The 27117-nt window shown below is 49.5% G+C and overlaps 1 protein-coding gene across 2 annotated transcripts in view; it reads left to right on the forward strand.

The window, feature by feature from the left end:
• Positions 1-27117, forward strand: part of LRIG1 (leucine rich repeats and immunoglobulin like domains 1) — a 114402-nt gene that overhangs the window by 57676 nt on the left and 29609 nt on the right. For both annotated transcript variants that reach the window (XM_019984108.2, XM_070776343.1), the window contains exons 4-6: positions 23610-23747; positions 25256-25399; positions 26853-26996. In XM_019984108.2, the coding sequence (XP_019839667.2) occupies positions 23610-23747; positions 25256-25399; positions 26853-26996 (426 nt within the window). The remainder of the gene's footprint in view (positions 1-23609; positions 23748-25255; positions 25400-26852; positions 26997-27117) is intronic.

A 27117-nucleotide genomic window follows, 5' to 3' on the forward strand; every position in this document is an offset into this window, starting at 1 on the left:
CCCAGGGCTGCACACTGGAGCCCCTGCCCTCGAGGGACTCAGTCTTGCTGCAGAGAAAGATGAGTAAACCGGCAGTTGCCATACACAGTCAAGGCCTGGGGAGTGTCTCAGGGGCTTCTCACCACCGTCACTGATGGGCTACAAGACAAGGAAGATTCCCAGATGCAGTGACCTTCTGTGGATCCCCTTTCTTGGCCCCTGTATGGGAACGTTGGTTATGGGCCTCAGGATGGGGCAGCACGGTGCTCAGCCAGCACGCTGGCCACTTGGAGGAGCAATGGGAGAAGTGTTCATAAGACATGGATGGTTTCATGTTAAGGGGAGTTTGCTCCCCGCTCCCCACTCTTTCTTCTGTCAGCAGGCAGAGGCCCATGACCAGTGGGCCTCAAAACAGAAAGTTAAACACCCAGTTGACAAAGCAGCTTTCTGTCCTATAAGCTTCCCCTGGATTCTGTAGTGTGGATCGCCTCTCGCCCGGCGTCTCTGGGAGCCTTTCACTGGGAAAGGAGCCGTCGAGGCCTCTGAGGCAAGCCTGCCAAATGACACACAGCCCTGACTTGTCATTTTCCTTCTTTTTTCTTTACTTTTTTTTTTTTCTCTCTCTCTCTTTGAGAGGGGGGGTGGCGAGGCAGCCGGATGAGCGGTCCATCTGCATATCATTTGCTGAGAAAGTGAAGCAAACTCCAGCTGTGGGGTCTGGGGAACGGAGGAAGGGGCGAGCCCATGGAGTAGGAACTTGGTCACAGAAGACACTGCCTTTTTTTGGGAACTCAGTAGCTTAGGGTCTGTTGGCCAGAGTTGGCCTTCATGGTGTGTCTGGCTCTTTCCTCCCTCCTCGCGGTCTCATTTTTTCTGATGACCATGTAAGCTTTAAATAGAGTCCCAGATCCAGTGGGAATGGAGTGCGGGTGCAGTGTGGATGGTCTTGGAGGGAAGTGGTTGCTGACCCGGCAGCACCGGGAAGGGACGGGGAGCTGCGTGGTCCGTTGCACAATCTCCCGTGTGAGAGGAGCTGGCCCCCGCCCATGTCCACAGCCTCCTTCCAGCCGGCCTGTTTCCTCCCCCTCCTCCCCCGCGCCCACTTCCTGCAGGTGGCTTCTGTAATCCACTTACCCCAGGGAAGGCTTGCCAGCGTGTGCACCTAATCCGAAAATGGCCGGCTCGACTTTGACCCCCATGGTGACCTTGCAAAGCAGACTGGGCCGATTGTGTCGGCTCACACCTGGGAGCCATTTTCGGCTTTTACAGCCCAAGTGGAAGAAATGTGTTTGCATTTATGCCGGGCCTTCCTTCACGAGGCCTGTCATTGTTGGGCCATGCAGACGGAATATTAGACTCCCCCTGCCTGTTTAAAGGCAGGGGTTTCGAAGACGGGCCAGTTTACCCAGTGTATTTAAGCTGAGTCGTACGAAACTGTCCGGTTTTGTAGTTCAGAAATGCTCAGAGCATCCCCAGACTCATGATGGTTCAGCCTCTTGAGACAGAAAACTGACAGTCTCTGTGTAGTCACAGATATCGGCAGGCATTGCTGTGTGTCTGTGCCCAGGCCTCATCTCATTGTGTTGCCCCTGCAGGCCTAGGAGGCACAGGGTCTGTTGTTAAGCACTTTTTACAGATGACAGGCCTGAGGCACAGAGAGGGCAAGACGTTTGCCTGAGGTCACACAGAAAGTGGCAGAGGTGAGTCTTGATCTCATTTCTGTGCACCTCTGGGCTTCGTGCTCACTCTGTAGGGAGAAATGTGTGGTCTCGGAACCTGGGAGGGTCTTGTCATTTCATGTGCTGACATTTCAAATTGTGTTAGGAGGGGAATTTCTCTGGTCTGTAGCCACAAGGCTCCGATGTGGCTCTCGGGTGTGGATGAGAGGCTGTGCCCCATGAAGGGGATGTCTCTTCAGGTCGTATTCCCGCCTCTGAACGCTGAGACGCCCTCAGTATGATTTTCATCAACAGATGCAGAGTGACAGGAAGTCCTCTTGAAGATCAGCCTGACTGGCCCTTCACCCCAAGTCGCCCTCAGAGTCTGGTGTCTGAGCTGCTCTGAGCCCGTCCTGTTAGGGCGCAGGCGGGGGACTCGCCCTGCTGTCAGGCCTCTGCAGCCCCCAGGCCTGTTCAGTTGTGCCAGCAGCTCCTCAGACAGTGGCCCTCTGCTCTCCGACACATCACTTCAAGGCAAATTCCTCCACAGTTCCTCACTTCCTGGAAGCCTTTCAGACGCAAACAGCTGAGATAAAGGTGCCAACGTGTGGTTCTTTCTCCCCACCCCTTCAACAGGAGCAGGAAATCTGTGCCCAGGGTGGCAGGGCTGCAGGGCGCAGCCAGGTGGCACTCCCGGAGTGCCCTCTCTGGGGGCCACTGGTCTCTGCTCGGCTGCATGGCTGTAGTCTCTTTGGAGGCAAAGAAGCTTCTCTTCAGTGGGGAGGGCTGTGAGAGGCGGGCTGCTGGAATCAGTTTGTAAAGAATGGGCTCCTTCCCTAGGAGTCTGGGGAGAGGGAGGTGCCAAGGGTCCTCACCTCACGGCGCCTCCTGTGTCACGAGGGCCTTGTGGAGCCTGGTTTAGAGAGCGCTGTGTCCATCACCTCTGAGCCTTGCTTTGCTCACTCATGCGATGATGCCTGCCAGTACACCGAGCCGTGGGGACTCACTAAACACTACGTGTCTCAGCGCAGGCTCTGATGTCTAGCGGAGGTGCGTCAGACGGAAGGCGTGGATGGAGCTGGCCTTGCTTTGGTGTCTGTGTGCCAAAGGAGGTTGGTGTTCTCCACACCAAGCCAGGAGGTTGGTGTTAGAAGCAGAGGCAGAGGCTCGTCACTTCCCTGAAAACAGACTCTACTTGCCGTTCCCCGCTGTGGCTTGTTAACCTCCATCCTTGTGTGCGTGTGTGTGTGTGTGTATATATGTATGTGATGATTAGCTTTCTCCTATATTAATTCCTGCCGTGGGAACCGTTGCATGCGCCGGGAGAGTTGGTTTCCCTTCTCTTTTCTCATCACCAGGCAGAGGTGCAACAGCAGTAGAGCTGTGCAGGCGTCCCCCACAGCGTCTCGCATCCTGCACTGCACAGTAGGAAGACCGCAGGAACTTGAACAAGCCTGGATGCCCAGGCTGCATCCCAGGGCAGGTTAAAGGAAAACCTTGGGACTTCGGGGCTGGGGGTTTGTTAGTGTTTGGGGTTTTTTTTAAAGTTCCTTTCCAGGTCCTTTCCACGTGCAGGTAAAATTAATGAGTCACAGCTGGCTAATTGCAAGTTCAGGGTTTTGTCTCTCTCTCCCCCTGATGCCTGTCACTTAAAATCTGTAGGCTCCCCTGCCTTCCTCACCTTCACACCTTCTTCTTCCTTTTTTTCTTTTTCTTTCCAGTCGGTGGAAAAATAAATAAGAAGGCTGTCTTTTAATTTAGTACTTATGGTTCTGGAGTCCCTGTTAGAGGTTTTAGTTACCTCTTTCACCACTGATTCAATGGAAAGATACTGCAAAGTTGGGCTTCCCTGGTGACTTAGATTGTAAAGAATCAGCCTGAAATGCAGGAGACCCAGATTTGATCCCTGGGTCAGGAAGATCCCCTAGAGAAGGAAATGGCAACCCATTGCAATGTTTTTGCCTAGAGAATTCCATGGACAGAGGAGCCTACAGTGCACGGAGTAGCAGAGAGTCAGACACGACTCAGCAACTAACAGTTTCTACTACAGGGTTAGCCCTTTAAAATGAGTAGGAGATGCTTTGGCCTCGTGGTGTGTGGGACAGCCTGGTTGGCCTGGTGAGGCAGGACCAGCTCATGGGGATCACAGAACTTGACTGTGGGTTTGCCACTTAATCTGAATTATTTGTTTATTTATTTTTACCTCCTGAAAGCCAGATGACCCATCTCTCATTTGGATTCTGCTTATAAATCAGAGAAGCCCCATTACGATAGTGGTGTCAGTGGGGGGCAGGAAATCTCTTTATAATAAAACAATAGGCAAAACTTACATCAGACTTTATAAATCTTTTTCTTTATAATTCTGAAAGTAAGACTTTAATTTTTTTTTAATGTGGACCATTTTAAAATCTTTATTGAGTTTGTTACAGTATTGCTTCTGTTTTGTGTTTAATGTTTTTTGGCCACACAATACGCATCTAAGCTCCCGATAAGGGATCAAACCTGCACCTTCTGCGTTGGACCGTGAGCTCTTAACCACTGGACCACCCAGGGAAGTCACTGGACTGTACTCTTAATTGGGGGAAAAAAAAATAATACGTAAACATAAGATATAGGCAGTGAATGTTTCCTCCGATTCCACCGAAAAGCTGTACTGTAATACAGCAAATTTCTGGTCCTGACATTCACTGTGGATAATTATTCATTGGTATTCTGTGAGGGTTGTGTTTGGAATTGGCCCCTTCAACAGGTCACAGAGAGTAACTAGAATTTTGGAAATAAGAGGGGAAGTTTCCCTTGGACTTGTTGGGAATGTGACATTTTCTCCAAGTGTCATTCTTCTTTGCATATGGAAAAGCAGTGGTTATCAGCATGCAGGGTGAAGTTTTTCTGCCCCATAATTGTTGTTTGGTTTTAAGAGACAGCGTGAGGACTGGCCCTTCCAGGGGACCCCCTCCTCCTGGCCTTGCCGACAGCTACGATAAACCCTTTCACCACTCGAGGCTCTTCCCCCTCCCCCTCGTTCTCTAGTGTGTGTTAACAAGAGCCCTGATTTGGGGATGCTCCAGCAATTATGTGGTTCCAAGTAAGAGTCTCACGCTTGTCTTCACTTTCCCCTGTTCCCTGAAAAAGAATCCCAGCTCCTGGAAGGCTCAGGAAATTTTCCCAGGAGATGGATTCAGAAAACAAAGTGCTGTGCTTCATGGGTACCATCAGAGCCATTTCCTGGTGCCGCCACAGTCCGTACTGTCCCTCTCTCGGTGGCCCCATGGTCACGGTGAAGAGAAGACACACAGCACGTTGACAGAGACCCTGCCTGCCCCTCCTGCGGCTGCTCCTTTATGGGCATTTGAGCAGAGACTGCTGTTGCCAGTGTCTGTTCACCTCCAACTGGACGTGGGCTGTTGGGGCGACTCTTCTGCTGTCAGGAAAACCCCCCGTTCTGTCCTTTTGTCAGGCTGTCACCCAACAAGGCACTTCCTACCTCTTGAATTCAGAATGCAAGCCATTCCCAGCATAGTGGGAACGGGCAGAAGCACATCTCCAATGAGCGTGGCCTCCCGCTCAGCTTCCAGCCCTGCCTCTTCCCGAGACACCGCTACAGGGCCTTTCACAAGCTGCGTTTCCTTTTCGGTCTTTGTTCCCTCAGCTGTGAGAAAGGTCCTGGTTCCATACCAGCCACACTTAGCCAGGGTTAAGGATATGCATGGCTTCTTTCTCTCCCACAGGCCCCAGGTGGCACCTGGGCTGTGTATTCTCTAGAGCAAACTAGAGAACTTCTGATGTGGGTGACCCACTAGCTGTGGAACCCTGGGTTCCTCACAGAGGCTCAGATGCTTGAGTTCTGTCTCGTGGGCCAACTGCATACCCCTGTTAAGAAGCTGCTGAGATGGTACAGGGTTCACATGCTTCCTGGTCACCACCAAACCTAAGACACGCTCCCCAGCTCTGAAGGGGTCCTCATGGCCTAGGCTCCAGTGGGGTCAGGGTTTGGCCTTTCTCTTTCTCCCCATTCTTCATCACGCTGCACGTCACACCTACCACCCAGTGGGGTGCCTGCCTCTCGGTGGCCCCCCAGTCAGTGTTTGATGAGGAAATGAAGGATGGACCCTTTGTAGCTTCGCCATCACCTGTGGGGTAAATTCTCCGCTCTTTCAGAGTTGGCCCCAGTTCCTTTTCTTCCTGGCTTCTCCCCACTTCCCGCCTCGAACTTTACATCACATTGCTCATGGTGGGAGCCCTCACACCCCAGGGCTCTGCTTCCAGGCCTCGTTCATGTTGTCACCTTGGTCTGGTGACCAAGCCTCAGCCTCCCCCTAACAGCACTGTGTCCCCGTATGTTGATGCATCCATCACCTCCGTCTTTCTCTGACTCCTCGACTCCAGGGAGAAGGGGGTCGGCTATACTGCGATCAAGTTTACCTTTTTCTTACAGCAGCTGCACTTATAAGCACCCCATACACACTTGACTGCATAAATAAACTAAGGACTAAATGAATGGTTTAGTCCAAGAATAAGTGAGTATGAAGCTTAGGGCAGATATTGGTGAGTTTTAGAAATTTATCGTCCAGGTGAAGGGACACATTTGGGACAAGTAATAACAGAAATGGTCTTTGGGGACTGCCTAGAAGGCCTGGTCTTTTCAGCTAGGAAAGAGGATGCGTTTTCATTGATTTCTTGAAAATCTGAGCAAATGTTATAGGAGGGAAAATAGTTGAAATTACCCTGTAAAAATCAGCATGGCTTTGGGGAGGTGTATGGGCCCAGGGGTCCCATTGTCTATGTGTGAATACTTATCCTCCTCTTTTCTAGTAGTAGCTTTGGAAACCTCGGTTGTTTAGACATGAAATTACCCTTACCCTGGAGGGTGTGTCAGGAGAAGGGCTGTCCTGGTCTCCACTCACCCGTGAGGGTCAAATGATGATTAGGGAAAAGGTTCTGTCACAGTGAAGGCGGAGAATCCCTGCAGACCCCTCAGTGCGTCCATCCTGACCCAGTTACTACTCTGTAGTCAGGAAGTTCCGGAGAAGGCAGTGGCACCCCACTCACTGGGTACTCTTGCCTGGCAAATCCCATGGATGGAGGAGCCTGGTAGGCTGCAGTCCATGCAGTCGCTAGGAGTCGGACACAACTGGGTGACTTCACTTCCACTTTTCACTTTCATGCATTGGAGAAGGAAATGGCAGCCCAGTCCAGTGTTCTTGCCTGGAGAATCCCAGGGACGGGGCAGCCTGGTGGGCTGCTGTTTCTGGGGTTGCACAGAGTCAGACACGACTGAAGCGACTTAGCAGCAGCAGCAGTCAGGAAGTTCAGGAAACCCAGAGCTAAAGGTCAGCAGCCTCCTTTACCCCAGGATATGTAGAGCCTTTAATAATGAGGGGGTGCAGTGTGGTATCTCCCACACGAAATGAGCCCTTATTCTAAGAGTTGCTTCATGAAGAAGGTGGTCTTGCAGTCACAAAAGTTTAGCAAATGCAGAATTGAGCAGAATGAGAGGGTACCTTTCCTGGACCTGCTTTGGGAATCTGCCAGGACTGACAAGGGAGGAATATATGCAGCCCTTCCAGAGCCTTTTAGGCTGGTGTTCCGGGGATGGTGTTCTGAGAACCTTGTGTCTGGCAGGGCAGGCCTGACCTGTGTCCACCACCATCTTAGTCAACTCCCAGCAGGCCCTCCTGCTTGGCCACAAAGTGCTGGATCTTGGCCCAATTACAAGACACTGAACTGAGCTGTAACTCCTGATACACCAGACAGAAGGCAGTGTTCTTCCCAGCCACCTTTGTCAGCTACACATTTCTCACTGAGTCCAAACTACCCCATCCCCCCACCCCACAATTCCTTCCTAATCAGTGGAAAGTAATTAAACAATTTATATAAAGCTTATCCCTAGGTATCGAAAATTTCCCAGAGTCTGGCAGTATTGGGTGCTTGGCCCTTGGAACTGAGTCATAGTGGATAGATTTCAGCTGGAAACCAAATGCGGTAGCAGGTTGGCTGTCTTGATTCCACCATGAATTTCACCAGAGTTTCTGATTCCACTGTTTTTCCATGTTTTTTGACGTTTAAATTAATCTTTTTATTTCGAGTTCATTGTGGATTCTCATGCTATTGTAAAAAATAATGTTGAAAGATCCTTGTATGCCCTTAACACAGTTCCCCCCAGTGACCACTGCTTGAAGAAGTTCATACATACAAGATATTGACTTCAATACAGCCAACTTAAAGAACATTTCCATCCCCACAAGGTGTGTTGTGCTGTCTTTTTATACCCACATCAACTTTTTCCTGCCCCATACCTTTGGCAATCTCTAATCTGTTCTCCATGTATATAATTTTTCATTTAAGGAATGTGATATAAGTAGATAGGGAAGCAATGGAAACAGTGACAGACTTTATTTTGGGGGGCTCAAAAATCACTGCAGATGGTGACTGCAGCCATGAGATTAAAAGACACTTGCTCCTTGGAAGAAAAGCTATGACCAACCAACATAGCATATTAAAAAGCAGAGACATTACTTTGCCAACAAAGGTCCGTCTAGTCAAAGCTATGGTTTTTCCAGTAGTTGTGTATGGATTTGAGAGTTGAACTATAAAGAAAGCTGAGCGCTGAGAATTGATGCTTTTGAACTGTGGTGTTGGAGAAAACTGTTGAGAGTCCCTTGGACTGCAAGAAGATCCAACCAGTCCATCCTAGAGGAAATCAGTCCTGAGTATTCATTGGAAGGACTGATGCTGAAGCTGAAACTCCAATACTTTGGCCACCTGATGCAAAGAACTGACTCATGGGAAAAGACCCTGATGCTGGGAAAGATTGAAGGCAGGAGGAGAAGGGGACAACAGAGAATGAGATGGTTGGATGGCATCACCGACTCAATAGACATGAGTTTAAGTAGGCTCCGGGAGTTGGTGATGGACAGGGAAGCCTGGTGTGCTGCAGTCGAAGGAGTCGCAGAGTCGGACACGACTGAGCGACTGAACTGAATAGATATAAATAGCTTCATACAACATCTCACCTTTGGAGATTGGCTTTTTTTTCAATCAATATAATTCTCTGGAGGTGCATCTAGCTTGTTACGGTGTATATCAGTAGCTGGTTCCTTATTACTGCTGAGTAGTATCAGCAGTGTGAAGGGACTGTACTTGGCTTAGCTGTGCACCTTCTGAGGGACATCTGGGGTGTTTGCAGATTTGGCCTAATAAGAATAAAGTGGCTTTGAGCATTTTTGTGTGAGCATAAATTTCCGTTCTATGGGAGAAATGCCCTAGGGGATATTTGCTGCATTGTATGATACTTGTATGTTTAGATTTTTTAAGGAAGTGCCAAACTTTTTCAGCATGGCTACACTGTCTTACATTCCTGCCAGCAGTGAACGAGTTGGTTCTCCACAGCATGGCTAGCATTTGACATTGAGAGTATTTTTTATTTTAGCCATTCGCAAGGTATGTATTGATATTTCCTGGTGGTTTTAATTTACATTTCCCTAATGGCTGATGATGCTGCACATCATCTCATGTATTTATTTGCCATCTGTGTATTCTTTTTTGAGTAATATCTGTTCATTTCTTTTGCCCATTTTCCAATTGGATTGTTTGGGGTTTTTTGCCATTGAGTTTTGAGAGTCTTTTATATATTCTAGATAATAGCTCTTTGTTGGATGCGTTGTTTGAAAATATTTTCTCCTAGTCTGTAGTTTGCCTTTTCATCTTTAACAGGATCTTTCCCGGAGCAAGTATTTTCAATTCTGGTAGAATTATAGTGTGTCAATTTTTTAGTTTATGAATTGTGCTTGTAGTATCAAATCTGAAAAGTTGGTCTAGCTTGAGATCCCAAAATACAGATTTCTCCTATGTTTTTTCTAAAAAATCTTTAGTTTACATTTGACATTGTGGTTCATGACGATACATATTTTAAAACCTGAAGCATAGGAGAAAATTGCAGCTTGTGGTTTCATGAAAGGAACAGAGCAAGAGTGGGAGCCCAGAGGGGGTGAGGCGCTGAGGCCAGTGCCACTCTGATGTAGTGAGTCTTGACCCCTAGTGTGGGTAAGGAGGACTGTTTTAGAAGCCGACTCCTTAATCCCGCCCATGCACATCCTCCACCCTCCCAGAGTGCAGTCAGGTCGCATGCTGAAGGCTTGGGAAATTGCGTGGTAAGAGATATACTAAATCATATGATCGGGAGATCAGACGTCTTCCAGATGGGGCAGGAAGCAGGCCCGGCTTTATTTGTAAAGACCCATCAGTGGTGTCACTCTCTGGAGGCGGGAGGGTCTCAGCTTAGAGGCCACAGCCAAGTGCTGAAGCAGCTTCCTCCGCGGCTGGAGCTGCAGAGCTGCTGGGGTGCTGGCAGGCAAGCCCTTGGACAGCTGGCAGTAGCCAACAGAGGCGGGGAGTCTCAGGAGCACCCCAGCAACCACAGGCCCGTCCCTGTCCTCGTAGCCACGGGCCGTCTCCAGGGAGCAGCATGGCCCGGAGCCAGAGGGCAGCTGGACTTGCGGGCTGTTAGCTGGGGGACCCCAGAGCCACAGTGCACCCTCTCTGGAGGGTGGAGCAGGGGCTGTGCAAGTCTCTTCTGCTCCTTGAAAAATACCCAGTTCTGTCTTGTGATACTGACTGCCTGAGGATGGAAGAACCGCTTTTGACACTCCTATTTAGGGCCTGCACTCGTCATCTTGAACATAAATAGAAAGGTCTGGCGGGGCCCTGCAGCAACTGTGTGCTGATGTACTGTGGCTTGAGGGTCTGGGGGGTGTGTGTGTGTATGAGTGTGAGAGGGACGGTGGGTAGTGGCAGAATGTGCACTTCCTCCATGTTTAGTCAGGTCCTGCCTCCTTAGGAATCACAGGATCAGGGGTGGCCCTGATGGATGCTGGGAAGATGGGGAGGCACAGGGTCCTGTCCAGAGAAGCCTACTTCCCCAGGGTCGTTCGCCCCATTTCTGTTAACAAGGCGGCTCCACACACAGGTAGGAGGGTGGCATGAGGAGTCGTGTTGGGCTCAGTCCCACTGACTGCTTCCTGCTAGTTAGCCTTCCTACACCTCATCACCCCCTTCTGTGAAATGGGAACAGTAACAGGGTCCACCTCTCGGGTTGTCATGAAGACTGAATGAGCTGAACCAGAGCCTGATTCCTGGTGAGCAAGAATGGAACCCTAGATGTGTTAGTCCTCGTCCAGCTCCTGTATCTCCTGAGAATGAAGTGCGTGCCTCCTCAGTGGCTCAGTGGCCAGTCAGCTCCGTGTCCTGCCCTTTGCTTTGGCAGGTGGCATGCAGTCTTCTGAGCGCCTGAGTCGTTTGGGCAGCCTGGTGGCCGAGGCTGCAATGGGAGCCCAGCCCGGAGAGGAGCGAGGTTAGGTTTCCTTTGGAAATGTTGAGTGAGGCCTCCCTGTTGTTCCTCTGCAGTGGTTACGTTTTCTCAAGTCTTGACTGGTGAGGTGGATGAGAAGGAAAAACCACCACCTCTACGAGGAGCTATTGACACAACCTCTTGGTCTCAGATCCCCGAGCGACCCCCTGTGCTCCCCCAACCCCACCAACTGCAGACCAGCATTAATGGACCCTGGGGAGGGGTGCTTGCTCTGTGCAACCCAGCAGCTCAGTTGTGTCACCCAGCAGGGAGCCGGCTCACCCATCTCTCGTGCTGGGGAGCCATCAGTTATAAAAGTACCCACCGCAGCATCTTCACATCCTCCAGGGGGGTTGTGTGGGCACCGCTTGTTTGAGCCTGGCGTTCATGGATCCTCTGACCTCCTGGGTTCTGATCACTGCCTTCTCTCCATCTTTCCCACCTTTCTTTGCCAGGAATGGTAGCCTAGCCCCTCGAATCCAGAAGAGTCTGTGCCTCTAACTTGTGGTTAGGCTTGCCCTGTGGAGCCTCCTTGAAAAATATAATGAGAAACTTGGCAAGTCCAGTTCAGCCTTCAGCCATGCAGCACTGATGGGCCCCCGACTGATATGGGGTGTGTGGCTCCATGTGACTTGGCCTGACAGCCAGGCCCCTCCCCATTGAGATACAGAGGATCACACCTGTGTGGTGGGGTGTGCAGGGAGCAGGCTGCCAGGGCAAGGGGAGAAAAGGAGGGAAAAAAATAAGGGGCTTGATCAACTCACCTAGAGGGGAAGATAAAGCCAAGAGGGGCCATGTCAGCTTTGACCAGAAGATAGAAGCTCTCTGGGCATTTCTGATCCGGAATGCCTCTCTGTGGGTGGGAGTTCAGGTGGAGTGGCTCTCTGTTCCTGACTTTTTAATGTCCTGGCCCAGCTTTGTGCTGCCCTGCGCTGCCCAGATCCAGGGCAGGTTACCTCCCTGTGGTCACAGAACCAAGTCCCCAGCCAGCCCTTAGAAGTGCCTGCCAGTAAAATGGCTCAGCCATCTCCCAGGGGAGCACAGTCCAGATGTGGCCCAAAAGGCGTCCTCAGGTCAGCTTGTTGGGTTGGAACTCCCGGCTGGAATTTCTCCTCCTCCTTTTTCACTGTAGCCAAGGCAGGAGTTGGGAAAGATACGTGTGGCAGTGATAGAGATGCTGGTTAGGGCCAAGCTGCCCTCCCTGCTGTTGGAAGGTGGGGCGGGGGTCTTTTGGCTACTTCATGACAAGTAGAGGCATCATCTCCACCAACCCCAGCTGATTAGTGAATATTCAAGGTCAGTTTGAACTTGGAAGATAGATTCATACAGTCAACCTGAAAGTCCATGGTATTTGACATTTTCTTCTAAGGTTATCAATTAGCTTCCCAACTAAAAAGTTGATTCTACCTTACACCTCTCACATTTTTCCATAAAAAAATTTTAATTGAATAGTGGATTTTGCCTCAGAGTAGTTTTTTAATTGAATAGTGGATTTTGCCTCAGAGTAGTTTTTTTTTTTTTTTTTTTCCTGATTAACATTCCCTTGTTCATAAATGTGATAGCAAATATAGGAGACTGAACTAAAGTTGTAAGTCATTCGTTTATTCAACAGATTTATAAAAATTTTACTTTATATTGGAGCTAGTTGAAAAACATGTTGTGTTTCAGATGTACAGCAGAGTGATTCAGTTACAGCAGAGTGATTCATATACAGATACATATATGCATTCTTCTTCAGATTCTTTTCCCATTTAGATTATTACATAACATAGAGCAGAGTTCCCTGTGCCGTACAGTAGGGCCTTGTTGGTTATCTGTTTTCAATAGAGCAGTGTGTACCTGTCAATCCCAGACTCCCACCCTGTCCTTCCCTGCCGCCCTCCCCCAGTAACCAGAAGCTTGTTCTCTAAGCTTGTGAGTCTTCACCAGATATTGATTGTCTTTTATGTCCTCCACGTGGTCCTAGGTGACTAAATCCCAGCCCTTGTGTAGCTTACATTCTAATGGTGTGATGATCTTGGGACTACTTAATACCTTAGGAAGTTTTGTTTTGTTCTGTTTATAATTAATAGAGTTCTAGAGCAGTTGTAGGTTTACAGGAAAATGGAGCAGAAAATACAGAGACAGCCCTTATCAACCCTGCCCCCTCTCTGGTTTTCACTGTTGTTTACATATTGCATTAGTGTGGTGCTTCGTTATCATTGATGGGCCAGTATTACACTATTGTTAACTAAACCTACAGTTTTCACGAGGGTTCACTGTTTGTGTCGTACATTCTGTGGGCTCTGCAGATGTCTTGTGGTGTGTATTCACCATCACAGTATCAAACTGAGTAGTTTCCTTGCCCCAAACATCCCATGTGCCTCACCTAGTCATTCTTCTCTCCTCCCAACCCCCTAGCAACCACTAGTCTTTCTACTGTCCCTAGTTTTGCCTTTTCCAGAATGTCATGGATTTGGAATCATACAGTAGATTGCGTTTTCTGATTAGCTTCTCCCACTCAGCAATGTACGTTTCCTCAGGAGGTTTTGTTTTTGTCCTGTGCTTGTAGTTTGGATTAGATCCCGACAACTTGCAGTCCTTCGTGACTTGGGTTGCTTTTGACTCCACAGAACTGTAGTGGCCGACCCTTGACTGTGCCTAAGTTGCTTCATTCCAGATGCTGGGCTTCCAGCTCCATGTGAATAAGCTGGTGGGTGGGAGAACCAAGCGCGATCTGGTGCATCAAGGTGCCTGGGGACCTCCGATCCCCTTCACACAGAGTTCATTGAAACAGTCTGCTGAAGATCCCAAGGGGAAAGTGACCCTGAAGGAAGTGAACAGGTCAGAAGGTCGGTTGACACAGGCCAGTCCTGCCTTTCAGAGTGGCTGACCCCGCCTGGCGGAGGCTGTTTATCCCGCCACTGGACCGCTCTTGTTTTTTATCCGATCTCCACCTGAATAAACAGATCCGGAACGTCATCTGCAGCCAGGCTGAGAATCGCGCCAAAATTCCCCAGGGAACTGGTGATTCACCAGCAGCGGGTGGGGGGAGAGGGAGTGAGCAAGAGACAGAAGGAGACCTGCTTTTTCGGAGTCTCATTTCCTGTCCAGCAAATAACCCAGGCTGGGCCCTTCTCACAAGGCACTGGTTTCTTGAAGCAAATTATCAATTTATGCAATAAAACAGATGGTTTGAGTTTTCATTTTTAAGATGATGAATGCAAAGCAGCCTAGTGAGAGGGTGATGCTTTTAAATGTCATTCTGCGAAGAGAAACTTTTCTTCAAGTTGGCCGAGGAAAGCTGTTCTGAATTCATGGGTTGTTTAAAAAATCTCTTTATCTTTATTTTCAAGATGCTTATGGGCATTGGTCCCAATGACGGGGATATTCACAGTTTTCTTGCCGATTTTGAGACTTAGAATTGCTCATTCTCTTTTTTTCCCCCCTTTTTGGTGCTCATTAAGCCCCTACTTATAATAAAATTACTCTCTTTGACTCCTGAACAAGATTAGATTGAGCTTTGTTATGCTGTGTGGTCCCAGGCTATATTCCTAATGCTTTACATGGGGAAAGGGTACTGGGAAAGGGACACATCGGGGTGGTGGTGTCTCAGAATGTGGTTTAATGAGCCAGCATGAAACATGGCACTTGGATCAAATGACTTTTCAGATTCATTTCAGCCCTGAGGGATTTGGTTAAAAGGAATGTACCAGTGTCTGCAAAGGCTGAACATAAATGTGTAGCAATGCCACCCTAGACGCTGATGCATGCTAGACCTGCAGGCAAGTACGCACCGAAAGATACGTGCAAAAGGCACGTTCCTGTGCTTGAATGTGGTTTTTGCAGTAACCCAAACTGAAAGCAACTCAGTATCATCAGCAGCAGAATGGAAAATAAATTGCTGTAGAGAAGTACTACATGATGATGAAAAAGAATAAAGTCCTGCTAATGCAACAACAAACAAGATGTTTGTTTCTTGGCAGGAAAGCTATGACAGTCCTAGATAGCATGCTGAAAAGCAGAGACAACTCTGCCAACAAAGGTCCATACCGTCAAGGCTATATGGTCTTACCAGTGGTCATGTATGGTTGTGACAGACCCTAAAGAAGGCGGAGCGTCGAAGAATTGATGCCTTCAAACTGTGGTATTGGAGAAGACTACTGAGAGTCACTTGGACACCAAGGAGAGCAAATCTATCAATCTTAAGCGAAGTCAGCCCTGAATACTGTTTGGAAGGACTGATGCTGAAGCTGAAACTCCAGTATTTTGCTCATCTGATGCAAACAGCTGACTCATTGGAAAAGTCCCTGATGCTAGGGACAATTGAGGGCAGAAGGAGAAGAGGGCATCAGAGGATGAGATGGCTGGATGGCATCACCAATGCAATGGACTTGAACTTAGACCAACTTTGGGAGACGGTGAGGGACAGAGAGGCCTGGTGTGCTGCAATCCATGGGGTTGCAAAGAGACACAGCTGGGCAAGAGCATGGATGGGTCTCATATGTGGAGCGAAAGTAGCCAGATATAAAAGAGTAAATATGGAACAATTCCATGTAGATGAAGCACAGCAATAGGCAAAATTAATCTTAGGTGATAGAACTTACAGTTGCCTTGGAAAGGAATAAATGACAAGGAAAATGACAAGAGGAAGCCTGCTGGGATGTTGAAAATGTCCTGTGTCTGTCATGTGAGTGTAGACCCTTTACTAAAATGCATTGAACTCTATGTTGATCATTTGTGCACTTCTCAGTATGCCTGTGATATTTCAATAAAAGCATTTGCAAACAGAACAGCCCCCCCACACAACACATGGCCTGCTGTATAGTTTTCATATTTTTTATATTTTTCAACAAAGGATAAAAAATACAGGAAAAATATTTTTTATATTTTTCAACAAAGGAGAAATCATGATCTTGTTTGTTCTTGAATGATGAATGTCTTGTAGCCCTTGCAGAAATTCAGTTGGACCCCCAAGGTAGCCATCAGGGCTACTTTGCCCGGCACTGAGTTTTGTGCTAAATCATTAATACCTTGTGCGCACCTTCATCCTCCTCATTGTGATCAGACCTTGGAGCACCTGCTCCAGGTGGGGCATGGGGTTAGGTGCAGAGTCATAGGAAGAGTTCCAGGGCAGCACAGTGATGGACCAGGTGCAAAGTGCTGTGGGTGCTCCAAGGCTGCAGGGCGTGGCGTTTGACTAACCATGTCTGCCAAGGGCACTCTGGGGAATGGACTGGGGCAGGGATGGGAATGGTGCAGGTGTGTTACATTTTTCCCTCCATTTCCGGGCTAGATTGTATGAAACTGTTTCTTAGCCAGAGGTTCAAATGAGGTGAGAGCTATAATTTGAATTTTGCTGATTATTAAAGGCATGATTTTAAGGTAACCCTATGCAAGACATGCTATTTCTAGTAATAGTCATCACTGCAGGAGTTGACCACTGTGAGTCACGACACTTGTCTGGGAGAGCCTGGGGCATGCCTGCTTAGAGTTAGGACTGCTATGTTGGCTAGCTTCAGTGTGTTTCTTTTTGCCTCACTGCAAGAACTAAAAAGAGTGAGGATGCGCAAGTGTGGATCTGTTCTCAGATCACACTGTCAGCCTGCCTGCTCCACTGGCCCCTGTCAGGAACCTGGATCATCATCTGAGGTGCATAATAAATGGTGTAAGCTTAGGTTCCATTTCACTTCTTGAAAGGGTAGAGAAGGCATCAGTGGGGAAGGCATCGATTAGTGAAGTCTGACCTGGGCACTGGAGGGAGCACTGTAGGTTCTGTTGCAGTGAGGCACTTAGCCTCATTTTGCAGGTGATTAAACCAGATCCAAAAAGAGTGATTTGCACAGTTCTAAAGCCAGAATTAGAATCAGAGCTAGAATTAGAATCTGGGTCCCTGCCCCTAGAAACCCAAACTAGTTGCTGAAGTGTAGACCAGAGGTCAGTAAACTACAGAGGGGCAAATCTGGCTCACAGCTTGTTTTTGTAAATAAAGTTTTATTGGAACGCAACCACACTCATTGGTTTACATATTGGCTACTTTTACACCCCAGTGTCAGAGTTGAGTTGTCATGACAGAAACCAAATGACCCCAATAGCCTAAAATATTTAAAATCTGGCTCATTATAGAATACATTGCTGACCCCTGGTGTAGACAGTAGGTGCATAATTTTAGCAACCAGCAATAATCCATTTGACCCCTCTTGACCCTGCCTTCTTTGATCTCCTTGCCGTTTTTTCCTGGCTGTTATCTGTGACATGAGATCTTTCCCACCACTCACAGGACTACCTTGTAAACCCCAGTTTACACAACTGGACTGGAACAGTCACTTACGATAAAAACTTTTAAATGTTGGTTTCAAATGCCTCGGTCTGTTTTCCTGTCTAATTTAACATCAGCTCTGAGAACATGGCCAAGTGGAGAGAGCTTATCTTGCCGCTCTCGGCCTTTGAAGCCTGATTTTATTTGTGAAGCCTTTAACAGGTGTTGGTTTAATAGACTTCTGCCGTATTAAGTTTTCTGTGCCCCAGAGGGCAGCCCAAGGGGGGAAACCAACCCTGGATGGACCGCAGGGGGCGTGGTCGGCCCCCCCCCCCCCCAAGTCCCTGTCACCAGTTAGAAGTCCTCGCATAGCACTGCCCCCTCCCCTCTCCTCACTCTTTGTAAACCTAAAGGCATCCCTTTGCAGCTTGTCTGCACTGTTCTCTTCTTTCCATCCAGAGTATCCTTAAGAACTTGAGCTTCCTCTGTCTTATTTGCTGAGCTTGGCTCCCCTCGCCCTCTGCAGACTCATTGGTCACGCAGGCCTTTGGGAGGCTGGTACAAAAAAGCAGGCTGGGTTGAGACCGATGACGCAGACCGAGTCTTTGCTGACCTGGGGAGAGGCGGCCAGCATTCACATCTAGCCAAGCTCAGCTGAAGGCTTACTGATTGACCCTGGGGTGGTGCACTTAAAATTCCGCCTAGAGAGCCTCTTGGACGGGCTGGCAGTTCCTCATCCCCTGGGCTCGCATGCTGGCTCCTCTCGTGTCCCAGCTGGGCTGACTGCAGGCAGAGTCCCGATGTTTTCAGCTGTAAAGCAGAGATGATGGCGAAGTAGAGTACCTTCCTTGTGAGATCACATGTGGTTTCATGGAGCCATCACCAGGGCCTGTGACCTACAGGTGTCCAGTAACTGGTCGGCTGTTGTCAAGAAGAGCTTGGACAAAGATTCAGAGGTTATAATGATGACTGTGGGCCTTCTTGAAAACTGGACAGTTAGTTACATTAAAGGACTAATAGGGCCCCTCATAGTACACATGGCAGTAAAAACATGCGGAGTTTTAGAAAAGTAGGACAGCCCTTGAGGCAGTGTGGGAGGCTTCCCCTGCCTGCTGGCTGTTCGCTCTAACCTAGAGGGATGGGTGTCTGGAGCGGGTGTCCCGAGGGGGCGGTTTAGTGAGTTGGGTCAGGGGTGTGGGCCTGAGGCCCACTTGCTACTAGGAGTGAGAAAGGGGATTGTTGGGGACCCATCATATCTCTAGCCCCCCACCCTGAGTCCTGCAGAAGCTTCAGTCTGGGATTTTGAAGCACAGCGCCCCAAAGAGCCCCATCTCTCAGTGTCAGGGTTTTTTATACTCTCCAGCTGGAACAGACTCATGTCGTGCATGAAGCTAAGAGTGAGATCTCTGAGTCAGCTCTCTGCTCCCTAGAGAGGAATTGGTCCAGCCTGTTTGCATTGAAATGTGGCAGACAAATAGGAAACCATATTCCTTCTCTTTCCAGAGCACCTCCCACAAACTAGATACTGATCCTGGCTCTGAGGATACAGATTTGGCTAATAAAAACAAGAACTCATTTTATTTATTGAGAACTTGCTTCATGTCAGGTCATGTCAGCCCAAGGGGCATAGAAACTTGACACCCCACGTTATAGCAGTTCACACCTGTAAGTGGTGTAATGGGGATTCAAACTCAGGCAGGGCTCTGCTCGTGGCATGTTCCAGCCCATGAAGAACAGCTGGCCTTGGGTGAAATTGCTGGGGTCCACAGAAACATCCAACAAGATGTGATTCTTGCTCTGTGAGAGAAGGGAGACGAGCTGTGGGGTCAGCTTTTCTGAACATGAGGAATTTGGGAAGAGTTTGGTCAGGGCACTGGGCTAGAGTCTAGAGCAGAGAGACCAGACCTGGGGGAGAAGATGACGTGCAAGAAGCTCTGAAGTCACTGTGGGCTAGGTCATTTGCCTCTGAGCAGAGTTCCCACAGAGCAATTGGCTAACTTTCCTTCATGTTTCTTGATTATACTCATCTGCTTGCATGGTTTTCTTCTACTTAAATGTTGTGGAATGCTGTGCTAAATTGCTTCAGTTGTGTCTGACTCTTTGCAACGCTATGGACAGTAGCCTGCCAGGCTCTTCTGTCCATAGGATTCTACAGGCAAGAACACTGGAGTGGGTTACCATTTCCTACTCCAGAGGCTCTTTCCAACCCTGAGGTCGAACCCACGTCACTTTCGTCTCCCGCATTGTCAGGTGGGTTCTTTACCTCTAGTGCCACCTACTTAAGTGTTCAGGTGAGTCCCAAATCTGTGTCTAGGTTTCGCCTTTCTGAATGAAGTCAGTGTTCATTCTTTGTGATTCCTTCAACAAGTATTTACTGAGGACCTACTATGTGCCTCACACTATCCTAGTGGCTGGAGACACAGTAGTAGTCAAAACAGACAAACATCTCTCCCTTCAGGGAGCTACATCCTGAGGAGAGAGAAGATGTTAAACTAGAAATTAACAAAGTACTGGGAGTATTAGATGATAGAAATATTATGAGAAATAAAGCAGGCAAAAAAGTGGAAAGTGTGAATGAGTGTGTGTGTGCGTGTGCGTGCGTGTATTTGTATGTGTGTGAGGGAAAGAAATTAGGAGGCAGAGGCTTATAGTTTTAGAGAATGTTGCCCAGGCCACCTCATTGAAAAGGTGACGTGTGAACAAAGATGGAAAGGAAGTGAAGGCATGGGACCTGCGAATCTCTGGGGGAAGAGCATTCCAAGCCGTGGGAAAGGCATTTGCAAAGATCCTCAGGCAGGATCCTGCCTGCCGCTTCCAAGGGCCAGCATTCTGGGCAGGGTACAAAGCGGAAGGGTAGGAAGGGAGGCAGCAAGGCAGGTGTGTGGCAGCTCACGTGGGCCTTGGAGGCTGTTGTGTGGACTTAGTCCTAAGTGAGACACAGAGCTGTTATTCGAGTTTTAGCCAAGTACATCCTGTGAATTGCTTTGATTTTTCTTTTTCTTTGTTTTGTTTGTAAATTGTAGTAATATACACATTATGTGTAATTTACCATCTTAATCATTTAGGTGTACAGTTCAGTAGTGGTAAGTACACTCGTGTTGTGTAACCAGTCTCCAGAGCTTTCTCCATCCTGGAAAATGAAAACTCCACCCCTGTTAAACCATTCCCCGTGCCCCAACCCCAGCCCCTGGCAACCAGCACCACTCCGCTTTCTGTCTCAATGCATGTGACTGCTCTAGGCACGTCGTGGAAGTGGGATCATGAGGTATTTGTCTCTTGTGACCTGCGTTTTCCACTTACTGTAGTGTCCTCAGGATCCATCCATGCTGTAATGAGTGTCAGAACTTCCTTCTAAGGCCGAGTAACAGTCCACTGTCCGTACACCTGTCAGGTGTGTCCATCCGTCCACTCATCCATTGGCTGAGCTGCTTCACCTCTTGGCTGCTGTGAATGATGCTGCTGTGATCCTGGGTGTACAGATCACTGTGCGGTCCACTTTCATTTCTTTTGGATGTATACCCAGTAGGATTCCTGGGGCCCATGCTGGTAATTCTGTGCCTACTTTGTGGAAGAACCACTGTACCGTTGTCTTCAGCAACAGTACCAGGATCCCAGCTTCTGCACACCCTCTCCCACACGTACTGTTCCTGTTTTCGTTTGGTCTTTAATAGTGGTCATGCTGTAGGTATGGGGCACTAACTCATTGAGTTTACCTAACGAACAGTGATGCTGAGTATCTTTTTGTGTGCTCATTTGTCATTTGTTTATCATCTTTGGAGAAATGTCTCTTCAAGGCCTTTACCCATGTTTTATTTGACTTGTTGGGGTTTCTTGTGTGTTGGTCGCTGAGTTGTAGTTCCTGTGTGTTCTGGTTATTTTCTGCTTATCAGATACATGGTTTGTGAATGTTTTCTCCCATTCTGAGAGATGCCCTGACAGGATTTCTCTGGATGTTGAGTTGAGAGTAGGCCGGAAAGGGCTAAAGATGGAAGGGGTAGCCCGTTACCTCATTATTGTTCTGTACTCGCTAAGTTGTGTCTGACTCTTTGTGGCCCCGGGGACTATAGCCCACCAGGCTTCTATCCATGGGATTTTCCAAGCTAAAATACTGGACTGGGTTGCCATTTCCTTTTCCAGGGGATCTTCCTAACCCAAGGATCGAACCCATGGCTCCTGTCACATCTCCTGTGTTGTAGGCAGATTCTTTACCACTGAGCCACCAGGAAAACCAAGTCACCTGGTTTTCTTAATATTTCTGAACTAGAAAATTGCGCATCACCATTCTGTGGTGTCCAGATCCTGTGGCCCTGTCTCTGTTGCCACCACCTCTTGCCTGGTCCCCTGGAACACAGACACCCTACTCCTCAGAGGCTCTTGAGGCTTCGCCTCTGCTTCTGCCCTGCCCATCTCCTGCCTGCATCCACAACCCCCAACCCCGGAGCTGGCCCCGCCGCAGAATCCACCCCAGCTCCCCTCTTCCTCCTGGCAGATCTCACCCATCCTCACTCCCACGCTCCGTTGTTCCCCATCTCCATGGCTGCCTCTTCTGCTCACCAGGGAACTCTTTCCAGCGTGTGAAAGAGACCCGTCTTCATCACAGCATCCTTCCTCCAGCCCGGGCCTGGCACAGAGCGGGGCCCAGATCGTGTTTGATTCAGTGAATAAATACACAGAGGAGAAAGAAGAAAGAAGGTGTAGGATGAAAGAGACAGGGAAGACGGAGCGGGGGAGCACTGGGGGTGGCCGCAGCTGTCCCGTGGCCCCTTGGACTGTGTACGGTTGGTCCCCCTTTGTGCGACTTGGGGCCAGCGGCGCCCCCCTCTTCTTTCCTTAGGCCTTCTTTTTCCTGGCTCCCTGGTACTGCATTCAGAGTTCCTGGATGGGGCTCAGCTCTGTTCCCTTTATTTCTCCTTCTTTTTTCCCATACTTTACATAATAAAGGTTTCCTTTTCTATTCTTTTTTTTTTCCTTTTTATTTGGAAGTCAGAAAACTGAAGAGACTATCTTTATTAACAACTTAATAAAGAACTCAAAGGAAGTAGTTTGGTGGGGGGAGCATGGAAGAAAAAGTGGCCTTTCACTCCAGGGAGATTTTGCTATGTGTAAAGGGAGCTGTACCCTCGTAAATGGGTTTTCAGGTTCAAGGCCTGGGAGAGATGGGAAGAAAACAAAGGCATCAGTGAGAAGGCCCAGAGCTTCTGGGAAAGAGGGCCTTGTTTATGCCTGTTGGAACCGATCTGGTCAAGTGTTTGTTTAAAAAAGATGCCACTTGGTGAGCGACGCCTGGCTCCCTTGTGTCGTGTTCAAGACTGCTTGGATTGGCTGGAGCCCCCGAAACTGTTTACTCAGAAGCTGGCCCCAGTGAGCGCGTGGGACCAGAAGCACAGCGCCCAGCTCCACGGGGTCTGAAATATCTGGATACCAGGATCCGGGCTGTGGTGGCTTGAATCCACCAGGCAGGGCCAGACCCACAAGGGGGCTGGCCTGCTCCCTCCAGCCTTGGTTAGCATTTGTCGGATTTCTGCTGATTAGTAAATACTGGTTGGTGGGTGATTGAAACCATGGTATTTGTTAGAAAGAGGATTCAAGGACAAATACGTCTCGGAGGGAAGTGAACACTGAACACACATGTGAATGTCTGCCAAACACAGCAGTGTGGTTCAGGTGGGACCATCCATATCCCTAAAGTAAGGAGACGTGGCCCCATCTTCCAGATGAGGAAACTTGAGGAACAGAGCTGTCAAGAGGGTGGGGTCAGAGGTGCAGGGCATTCGATTCCAGTTAGATGCAGCGCTGAATTCCCGTTTCCCTTATTAGGTTGGCAGGATTCCGCCCTTTTTTTTTTTTTTTTAATCCCTTGTGCCTGTCGACACGCCTGGTACATGGTAGGTGTCGGTAAAATGTGAAGTGTGTAATGATGCGCTCAGTTGGATTAAATTGGATGCTGGCCTCTGGTGCCCACATTCTTGTGAGTGATGGGGTTGGCCTGGATTCTGAAGATTTTAGACACGAGCAGCCTCAAAAGCTGGCTTGTTGCATGGGGCACATCCTTTGTGGGAAAGTGTACTAGTGAGTTCTGAGTTCTGGTCATGCCAGGCTGCTCTCCACACGGCCAAAATATCACCCCTATGTTCCTGTCCTTGGGGAGAGCAGCCTGGCTTAGAACTTGGGCAGACAAACTTGTCACAGGCAAAGAATCTGATGGTCTGTCTAGCTTCCGGCCTGCAGGTAATAACCTGATGGAAAGAAGGATGGGAGACCTCATTTGCGAGTGTCATAGCATTTGTAATTCTCTGAAACTGCAGGGGGAAAAAATGTCTACAAGTGTGGAGGAAAATAGTTTCTTTGCAAAATGACGTGTTGGATTCACCTGCCTTGTGTGTTTTAGGCAACACAACAGGATTCGCAGCGTGGAGGGGAGGCAGCTGAAGGCTTACCTTTCCTTGCACGTGCTGGATCTCAGCGCCAACAACATCACAGAGATCCGGAGTACCTGCTTCCCACACGGCCTGCCCCTCACGGAGCTGTAAGTGCGTCGGGTCCGCCCGCAGCACCCAGGTCTGGACGCTGGTGGATGCCCGGCTGAGTCCGTGGGCCGGGCACATGCCTCCCATCTGTGCCCTCAGCCGGGCAGGGGCCCCAGGTCCACAGTCCTCTGTTAGCCTGTTTCCGGCATGTCCACGTCAGCGGTGCTGTTCTGACTGTACTCGTGGGCCAGGGAGCTGACGTGGGGAGAGGCTCAGTAGCCTAACAGACGGACCATCTCAGAGCACCATCTCGCACTAAAACACATGGCTGTGTGGACCACAGAGCCGGTTTTCTTCCTCCTTCCCTGCGCTGCCCCCTAGGAGAGCTTAGAGAAAAGATTGGGAGCAGTTGGGTGAGTGACAGCAGAGGGCAGCCTCTCTGCAGAGACTCAGCCAGCCAGTGCTCAGCCATCCTCTGGGTGCTCTCGACCTTCTTTGTCTGATCAGAACGCCAACAGTCTCTTTCTTAGGATGCATAAGGGTGCCCGAGGTGGAAGTGGGAGGCCTTGGCCGATCCTTCAGCTGATGGAGTGGCCGATCCTTCAGCCCCCAGTGGGGCTTCTTAAAGAGGTCCGGCCACCCACCACCACCCTGCTTGGGACAAAAACACCTCCCCTGCTGAACCGCCTCGCAGTGACCTTCTCTCTCTCTGCACGAAAGTAGGGGGACTCTGTGTTTTGGCAGAAGCTGGCCGGTATATCTTCATCACACAGACTGTTCTTTAATCTGGAGTGTTAAGAACAAACAGTCCAGCTCCGTTTGCAAAGAATCCTCACGTGCCCTGTACTGGGCCTCTGCCGGATGGAGACAAAGAATGCCTCCTTCCCTTCCCAGCTCTGATGTAGAAAATTCTCTCTGGTCTTTGCTCTTTTGTTAAAGGCACAACAAGCAGCATCGGTCCAGGGAAGGTGGAAGGAGAAGTGTTGTGGCCCCGCTTCCCTTCCCTCTTCCCCGCTGGGAACCATTCGTGCAGCTCTCCTTCACTAGAATGTTGCTCTGACACATTTGAAATGTTTAAAATGAAATGTTTTATGCACATTTAGAAGTCATACAATGGGATCCACTTCAGAATTAAAGGCCGTTTCCCCAAATTGTGAAACCCTCTCCGACCTTGCCTCACAGTGGACTTTCTGCTTCCTGAGGCTCTTCTCACCAACCTTGAACCCTGCCCCTTGGGTAGCAGCTGGCAAGGAGGGATTCCTGCAGCGGCCCAGCTGGAGTGGAGGTCATTGACTTCCTCCTGGGGTAGTCACCCTGGCTGAAAGCAGGGTGAGCTCTGGGCTCGAACAAGCCAGGCTTCTGTCACGTCTGAAGAAGACAGTCCTAATACCTGAGGCTGGGAGTGAAGATGGGCTTTGCAGCCTCAGAATGACAAATGTCTCGTTGGAAACCCAGCCTGCTGGGTGTGTTGTAGCTTGTTTTCCCAACTCAGCCAGGTCTGGCGTCTGTAACAGGACAAGGAAGGCCTCCTACTGACCCCTGCATTTTCTCTCCTGAATCCTTCCAGCAACCTGGCAAGCAACCGGATCAGCACCCTGGAATCAGGAGCATTTGATGGTCTGTCACGGTCACTGCTGACGCTTCGGTTGAGCAAAAACAGGATCACCCAGCTTCCTGTGAAAGCATTCAAGTTACCCCGGCTGACACAACTGTGAGTCCAGAGACCTGCGCCGTAATTAAGCTTAGCCAAACTTTATGGGGACCAGAGTTCCCCCAGGAGCTCGTTCCAAATGCACCCGCTTCCCCTGCTCCCCTTCAATCGGGCTCTGCATAAACTACCATTAATGGCCGTGCAGCAGCACCTAATAAAAGCAAATTAGACGCTGGGTCTGGAGCCTGCAGACCGCCCCAGGTTGCTGAAAAAAGATCCTCTGAGGATACGCAGGCCAGTCCTCTTCAGCACTTCCCAAAACGCAGTTGAGGAACCCTGCTGCTTAGCTGACCCTGGCTAATACATGGCCTGTGTAGACTGGGGTCCTTATTTATTTCGAGCTTTCTGTGTTTTTGTTTTTTGTAAGGAACCCATGTCATCTCTCCAGTGGCCTTTATGGGGTCCAGTGCTGCTTGAGCAGTTAAGAGAGGAACTTAGTGTAGCCAGAGGTAGGAAGCAAGAGATGGGTCATCTCCTCGGTCTCATAAGGTAGTTGATTGGGTTTTTGGGTTTTTTTTTTTTGGTAAAGAAAGGATGTGTCTGTTTAGTTTTTTGACTACCACAGCTGACCGCACTCCTAGAATGGCCCAGGGTTTGGATTCAAGAAAACCTTTATTTACCAAAACCTGATGGACTGCCTGTTCTTCGGATTTTTGCCTTTCCAGTGTCCTTTTTTTGAATAGGAGAAAAATGTATTTCAGGAGAATACACTGATACTGGAGCTTTCGTTTAAGCAGAACGGATTGCTCAGGGGCAGGTATGGCGGCAAGACGGGGTGCCCCCTGCCCTCTCACTGCTGTGCTTCTCCCGCACACCCAGGCAGAGGGTCCCGAGAGCCTCCCTGATGCTCAGAATCTGGTGTGCGTCATGAGACACTGCAGAAGAATTTGGGGAAAACCGAGGGCTTACTGCTCAGGCTGTGTTCTCCCTTCCCGAGTGTTACCAATGTAGCCAGCTCACCCAGATTCCTAAAATCTTCTGGTTCACTGAGGTCTCATCCCCGGAGGCCAGAGGCCCATGAGTGTGCTTCATGGTGGGTCCAGGCACCTCCTCCCGAATGCAGTTGGTGGGAAGTTGCCACCAGTATCCAGTTGTTCGAGTTTTCCTGGGTTGACACATCTGGTGGGGGTTTCTGCTGCTGAGCTAAGAGATGGCTCACCTAAGACGTTCATATCCTGAGTCACACCCTGTCCTCACTGCAGAGTCACGGTTATGGGAGAGGAAATAGGAGTGCTTACTCATTCTAGGGTGCAAGGGGGCCAGCTTCTAGGAGCCCTGGGCTCCCTGTCACACGTTAACAGTGGCTGGTTGGTGTCTTCGGCACACGGGCTTCCATGGTATGTCTGTGCTTCCCAGGACCTCCTACTGAGATTGTCCCAGGAGACTGCCTGGTGAGGGCTGTGGGGGGTGCATGGGTAGCGGATGCTCTGAACTGCTGGCCTCGTCTCTTTAGGGACCTCAATCGGAATCGGATTCGGCTGATCGAGGGCCTGACGTTCCAGGGGCTCGACAGTTTGGAGGTGCTGAGGCTCCAGCGAAACAACATCAGCAAACTGACGGACGGCGCCTTCTGGGGGCTGGCCAGGATGCACGCGCTGTGAGTCGGAGCCAGGCGCCAGGGCTTCAGCAGGGCCTTGAGTGATCCTCTAGGGCCCAGCCCCTGCCCTTTGGGACCTCAGCGAGGGCTCTCCTCTGTGTCTTTGGGATCTTTTGCTACC

Source organism: Bos indicus, chromosome 22, assembly GCF_029378745.1.
Source record: "Bos indicus isolate NIAB-ARS_2022 breed Sahiwal x Tharparkar chromosome 22, NIAB-ARS_B.indTharparkar_mat_pri_1.0, whole genome shotgun sequence".
Classification (NCBI taxonomy): domain Eukaryota; kingdom Metazoa; phylum Chordata; class Mammalia; order Artiodactyla; family Bovidae; genus Bos; species Bos indicus.